This window comes from Drosophila albomicans, chromosome 3, assembly GCF_009650485.2.
Source record: "Drosophila albomicans strain 15112-1751.03 chromosome 3, ASM965048v2, whole genome shotgun sequence".
NCBI lineage: Eukaryota > Metazoa > Arthropoda > Insecta > Diptera > Drosophilidae > Drosophila > Drosophila albomicans.
Window position 1 is genome coordinate 32,769,960 of NC_047629.2, and position 7,525 is coordinate 32,777,484.

At 36.6% G+C, this 7,525-nt stretch overlaps 1 protein-coding gene across 1 annotated transcript in view; it reads left to right on the top strand.

The window, feature by feature from the left end:
- LOC117571217 (cyclic AMP response element-binding protein A) overlaps positions 1-5,845 on the top strand; it is a 17,111-nt gene extending 11,266 nt beyond the window's left edge. Inside the window, exons 2-6 of the mRNA XM_034253265.2 lie at positions 1,984-2,197; positions 3,382-3,923; positions 4,009-4,482; positions 4,872-5,015; positions 5,079-5,845. Of these exons, the coding sequence (XP_034109156.1) occupies positions 1,984-2,197; positions 3,382-3,923; positions 4,009-4,482; positions 4,872-5,015; positions 5,079-5,273 (1,569 nt within the window). The 3' untranslated portion in view covers positions 5,274-5,845. The remainder of the gene's footprint in view (positions 1-1,983; positions 2,198-3,381; positions 3,924-4,008; positions 4,483-4,871; positions 5,016-5,078) is intronic.
- The last annotated feature ends 1,680 nt before the right edge of the window (positions 5,846-7,525 follow it).

Sequence of the window (7,525 nt, forward strand, 5' to 3'; positions counted from 1 at the left end):
CAGACGAACAGACACACACGCACACATGCAAACGAGGGCGGATCATAAAAATAATTAAGTCCACGCATGAAAATGTAACTGGCAAATGCAATTGCTCTAAGTCGTGCTATCGATACTAATACACATCGCAATTACCATAAACTATCGATGCAAGCCGCATCACAATTTCAATGAGCGTTGTCAACAGACATACAATCACCAAATTGCATATCACGTATGGGCGGGTGAATGGTTGGGTACTTCTAAATCCACCCTCGCACATACCAATGTATCCATACATATGTACATATGTATGTTTGTGGCACATATACATACAATGCACGCGTGCAAACGGTAATCAATGTTTAAGTTTATGTACCGTGTACGATACGAATAAGTGGTAAGCTTGAAAGAAGACCCACACAGAAGCAGAAGCAGCAGTCGAAGAGACTGGACGCTCAAAGAGAGAATCATACCTGCTGTGACACGCAAGCCGGCTGACACACACACACACACACCTACATATATGTATGTAAGTATGTACATACTTGCAGACAGGCGACTGTAACTGCGACGTTCCCTTTTCTTATGGCCAAAACTGGATTTCCATTCGAGTGTGGCTTAGAATGTGAACATTTTAAAGGCAAAAAATATTTTACATACTAATGGCTTTTTAAAGCCAAGTGTAATTACATGCACTTTTTATCATTCTACGCTATACACACACATATGTACATATGTGTATATGCAGAGACACACACTGACACGCGCGCAAACAGAAAGTGTCGCATTTATATGGGTCAACAATTTATGGCCGTAGATTTGCTTACAGCAATTAAGTAAATTCAAGCAGTTTTTTGTATTATTTTGACAAGAACTGGCACACACATTGTGAGATTACATCATCGTGCTTTCAAATAAATATACCACATACTTACGTACCAACAAAATTCGCATTCGCATTCTGGATATGTATTTTGGGCAGATGAAGAACAGCAGAAAGAAGAAGAAGCAGCAGCAGCAGCAAACTCGTTCCTGCCGAGCGGCAAACAACAAACAAACACTTGTTGCAAATCGCATTTGTGCTCAAATCCAAATCCACAAGCTCATCATGCACACGGCTGTTGGCTGTTATTCAAGGTTGTTGACAACTAATCACGCTCACGACGACACCACTAAATGCGCTCTGTTTAATTATAATTTATTTAATCTATTACACACTTACACACTTTCATATTTCATATTTTTTAAATGTATGTTTTTTGCAAGCCTTGCACAAATTGGCATGCGTTGCGATGAACTTTTAACTACTGATTGTCCGACACACTTATCGATAGTCGCACTCGAAAGGACATATCGATGCAGGATGCGAATCATCGCTATTCTATTGCAAAAAGATGGCGGCTCGTTTAAAAACCGATTTCAATTATACGCATTCGATATCAAACCAAAAATAGACATATAAATCCATTCAAGAGCCAGGCACCACTTCAGTTTATATGACTCGGAAAATGATAACTTGAAATTGCTTTTATTTGTATTTTTGTTTGAATCTATGAAGAATTCAAGGGTACGATAGAGTCGCTGTCGCCTTAGATAAGATTGACAAACAAAAATATACTACATACCTTGCGCACCACATGCAAGGCTGACTGCCAATCTTCTATACGTATTATTATTATTATATATATACTTTTTTCTAATAATATTGTTTATTACTTGAAATTGTTGTTGTATTTTTGGAGCTATCTGCATGGGTCCGTGTATCTGTATCGCTGCGTTTTTGGTTTTACGTGTGCTAGCATTTCGTGCGCTTTGCTTTTAAATTATTGTTAGTGTTTTTTGTTTTTATTGTTTTGCACAAATATGTGTTTCAACTTTTGTTTCTAAGTTATATAAGCGTGCTATCGCTGTGCAACACGACCGCGTCTCGTATTTCGTTTGTACATTTACTAATTGCTAATTACTAATTTTGTTGCTTCATTTCGTGTTCTATTTTTACAGACGGAATCCTTGAAAATAAGCAGCGATCACGATATGCACGATTGGTTTTATGATCGCGATGTCAAGGATCCAGCCGTAATACTCCATGACAAGCTCATCTCCGATGCGCTGCTCAATGGCACGGGTCCAATCAAAACGGAGCATTCCTATAGTCTCAACAGCGATGGTGACTCCCTACCTGATTCACCTAAAAGCCTGCAGGCCAAGATCGATGGTAGGTATTTTAATGCATATTCGTTATCGATATTTGGGTATAATCATCAATGCTAAGTTGATGCGTTTGCTATCGATTAATTTGGTTAACCGTTAACGTAAGCAATTAACGTTTTTCTTAAAAGCCAAAGCCAAGACAAATACAGTTGCCAGTTGGTGGCTCCATTGTAAATTTAGGCCATGTACATAGTGAACAACAAATGACAAAAGAGAAAAACAAAAAAAAAAAAAAAAACAGTTGAACAGTTTCTGTGTTTTTACTGTCGCGGTAGCATTTAGCAATTTAACGCAGTACTCGTGCATGAAGTTTTGTACTTTGACGCGATATCAGTTATTGTTATTGTTATAGTTGCTGTTTGCTGGTAATATTCCCCTATACACATACAGATATATGTATGTATAAATCTATATATGTATGTATGCATGTTTAATTGCTGCTACCTAGGCTGGCCTGTTTCTTTTTTTATAATTTCCATTATTTGTAATTTAATGGAAACTGTACAACAATTGTGTAAATAAAATTAAAATTTATGAAAAAGAGCATTCTGAGTAGGAGAGACAAGAACGTGGCTGAAACAACAAAACACATACAAGTTAGTACGTATGTACGTATATATGTGAATTGTACATACTACAATAACATCATGTGCAAACACAAGTGCCTTGGCATGAGCTTCTGCTGACGCGCGCCGCCAGCTTCTGCGGCAAGTGATCCAATGTTTGGGGCCTGTTTGCATAGTTACAGAAAAGAATATCAAATTGTTGGATAATATTTGTGTTGAATAACTTGGCTCAGTGCGAGAAACAAAAGTAGGTTAGTCTACAAAATATTTGCGCACATATTGAATTATTTGATGTGGTTTAGACTTGAGACGTAAACAAGCGTAGCAGACGTAACAATTAATCAAAGGAACGCAAGAAACAGAAGAAACTCACTTCAAAATGGCAGCGACTAATTGTCTATACGAGAAAAAGATTTGAATTTCGTAACAAAAATCGCAACGGAATTGGTTTTTAGTTACATTTTGCAAGTAATATCGTAATGGCTGCATGTATCGGAATTTTAACCGAAATCAGTGCTGCCAATTTATCGCGTTACCCTTACGTGAAATGCTATCGATAACTTAAAAAATGGCCGCATACAGCAAACGACTTACAATTTTCTTTTCGTTGCTCTCTTTGCAGACATGGATGACGAGTGCTACTCAGGCAGTGGCCGCATCACCATTGATCCCAAATGCCTCACACTACACCCGCCCACAAGAAATAATCGCAGCAGTGCCATGCTGAGCATGAGCAGCACCAGCGCCAATCCCGCATTACACACAGCCATAACGGAGTTGGCGCCCACGAACGCAGTCCTTGGTCGTCATGGCCATGGCGATGTAGTGCAGCAGCATTGTGGCAACAGCGTTAGCAATCACAGCAACAGCAGCAATGGCAGCAGCAATAGCATGAGCGTGGCATTGGAACATTTTCAACAAGCTCAACACTTGGCTGACATGTACGATGATAACGATTGCAGTTCGTCGGTGTCATCGGCTAGGGAGGGCAGCATATCACCCGATATATGCTCAGACATTGAGATCGATGAGGCAGTCATCAAGGATGAGCCAATGTCGCCCGACTCTAGCTGCCCCGCCAGTCCAAACTCACAGAACAGCAGCGCCCATCAGCTGAGCATCAATCTGGCCAATTTACAAACAGAGTTGCTCTTTGACCAAAAGGTGAGTGAGTCACATATAATACTCTCGCATGCTAAACAGCTTTCATTTTTTGTTATTGTCGTTGTTTTGCCCTACTTTATAACAGCATGGTGGACTTTTGCTTACTGCAAGCAGCAACAACCTCATCAAATCCCAGCAGCAGCAGCAACTGTTGCTTGGTCAGAGCAGCCAAAGCCAAAGCAGCCTTATGGTGCCCAAGATAGCCATCAAAAGTGAGAAACAAAGTGCGGCCAGCAACAACAGTTCATCGGGTAAATCGCATGCGTATGGCATACCGTTGACGCCGCCCTCCTCTCTGCCCAGCGATGACTCCGAAGGTAACTTGTCGCCGGAACATTTGTATGCGCCACTGTCCCCCAACGCTTCCGCCGTTTCGATATCCGCCGTTACCAATGCAGCCGCCAATGCCAATCCAGCTGATTCAGCCAACAATGGGAGCGCGCGACGCGCTGCCTCAGCTTTGGCACGCGCCGCCGCAAGTAGCAGCAATGGTGCCTCGAATAATGCCGCAACATCGACGAGGCAACCCATACACACGCCGTTGATAAGCTCCCAGCCGGTAAGCAATCTTGACTTCAATATGAGACAAAACAATATAACTGTTTACTCGATTGGCCATATTAGGATTATAACACGACTTTAGAGTCTATAGGCTAATTAATAATCCAGAACTTTCTTCCATCATACGATATTCAAAAATAAATTTAAATAATGTAGATTACTTAATAATTCTTCAAAGTAATTGTCTTTCAACAGACAATTCACTCGACACTTTTTGATAGAAAATAAATATTACTATCATTCAGTTAATTCATTTAAAAAAATAAGTAACTAAATAAATAATTCCAAATAATAAGTTCACAATTCGATCGATTTAAAATTGATATATTTTGATATTCATATATTTTTCATATTTAATATTAAATACTTTTATTTTTGCAATTGTAGAAAGGTTCCACGGGCACCCTGCTATTGACAGAGGAGGAGAAACGCACGCTTCTGGCCGAGGGTTATCCCATACCACAGAAGCTGCCACTGACCAAAGCCGAAGAAAAGTCACTGAAGAAGATACGACGCAAAATTAAGAATAAGGTAAGTTTTCGCATAAGATTCAAGTGAATTGTGTAATGTAACTTTTGGGTTTCGTTATGACAGATCTCCGCTCAGGAAAGTCGTCGTAAAAAGAAGGAGTATATGGATCAATTGGAGCGGCGCGTTGAAATTTTGGTTACCGAGAATCATGATTACAAGAAACGCCTCGAGTCACTGGAGGAGACCAATGCCAATCTACTTAGTCAGCTGCACAAATTGCAGGCCGTAGTTAGCAAGCACAATGTGAAAAAGTCCTAAACCTGTAACCAAGGCCCAATGGCCAAATGGTTCAAGTTTGCCTGCCTGCCCGAGAGATATTTTTTATTTTTATTTTATTTGTTGTACATTCACACATACACAAACACACACACACACACATATACTGAATACATACATAGGCGAGTGTCGAGTGAAAGTTTTCTAAGAATTTATCAGTTTATAAACAAATTGTCTTGATTAACGAAGCAATTTTATAATTTGGCTTTTGATTAGCACAAAGCAGTAAACATTCCCCCAAATCCCCCTGCCACCTTCTCTTAAGATTTAGTAGCCCATATGCGCATATATATATATACATATATATATATATAAATATAAATTTATATATGTATATTTCTATCTATATCTAGCTACTTATAGTTCGTATCTTATATTATTATTAGTCATGCATTCCTGTTATATAACCTGATATAGAGTAGGCAACAAGCTCAAATGAACCCCACTTAATCAGCGTCTAAAGAGAAGCTACGTAATAATGTTGTTAAAATAAAACAATAAAAAAAAAACAAGAAAGAAAAGCCAACTTCGGCACTCCGAAGAATAAATACCCGTGCAGACCAAATAGACAGTTAGTGCAAATCGATTATTACAAGCGAGAACAATTATCTTATTGCTCTTCTGAAAGATACAGTTGGCTATTCGGATCAATGACTAATTGGTTCCGTTTTGCCTCAGAATTAACAACATTTGCTTTAATATCGGAATTTTTAAAAGGTTACACATATTCGAGTAAAATTTCAAATATTCTCTGCAAGGGTATAAAAAAAAAGAAAAACATAAAAACGCAAAAATATTGAAAATCACACACCAAAAAAACGCATATGGCATGCTAAGATGTGAGCTCTACGAAAACATCGATTTGATTTAAGAGCAACGACATGTACATTATGTTTTAATAATGCTTGATTGTACGAACTATACTTTCGGAGCTGTATCCACAATTAATTAGGAGCAGTTTTTTGAACAGTTTTGTTTGGCATGACTCTTGTTCCTTTATACGATATTTCTCAAAACATAAGAAAACAAACAAAAATCGAAAACAATTCCGTATATATTTACAAATATGTATGAATTATGTAAAACGAACTATGTCTATACGCAGCATTTAAGTTTTTTTGTTTACCAGCAGCAATTCAAAGTTACATGATGCTTTTGTTCTTGTTGCCTGGACGAATTAAACAATTTCCGAGCCAATTACGAAAAGAAAAATATTGTTTGTTAAGTTTTATATTTTAAGTATCGCTGCAGCGAAACGTTAAGAAAAAACAACTACAATTTCAATTTACTTTGCAGCAAAGATTTTGTTTTTTTATTAATACCATTTATTTTACATTGTAGTGCAATTTTTCGGCATAACTATTCTTGTTTTCCACAGTCTTTTATATTAAATAATATGAGTCATTTTAGTATAAATTAGTTGAATTTACGAAACACAAAAAGAAAAATTACTTAACAACATTTTAAGCGTAAATTGATTTCTTACAAAATCATCTACATTAATATATATAAATATATACACATATGTATAATTACTGTAGTTATTTTTAGTGTATATAAATCATGCGGACGAAGTTGTGCAATTGTTAGTAAAATTTTATATACAAATTCTATAGAAAATTTCAACAAAATCGAGTTGACATTCATTTGATAACCACATTTGTGCAATGGAAATTTTTATGCAAATGCGTTAAAACAAATTGTTAAAATGCATTACAATATATTTATACAAATAGATACATAAATATAATTATATATATATTATGTATCAATATTTTTGGGCTACAACATTTTTAACGCATACAAAAATGAAAAAAATTAAATAAAAATTGTAAAACATTTCATTGGTTGCTGTAATTGGGCAAAATAAAAGTGCAATTCCAAATAAAATTGATACAACCATAAACAACAACTAAAACAAAATAAGACTTTTCATTTATTGCTTGATTTAGAATCTGAAGGGTTATTTTTGCATTTCCTTATTGAATACATTTTTGTAATTAAATTCATTGCGAAGCAATGATGGATATTAATGGATAAATGTGGCCCACAACTAAAAACAATTATTGCATTTAAACAAATGTTATTTTTGAAATCATTTTAAAAAATGCGGCAGTCGATTAAAATATTGCTTTTCGTTGTTATCGATATGTACAAACGAAATGTTCAACACTGTACAATTTCAGTGTTGACAGTCAGTTAAGGCTGATGTCAGAGTCAGTGTTGGCAGCTCT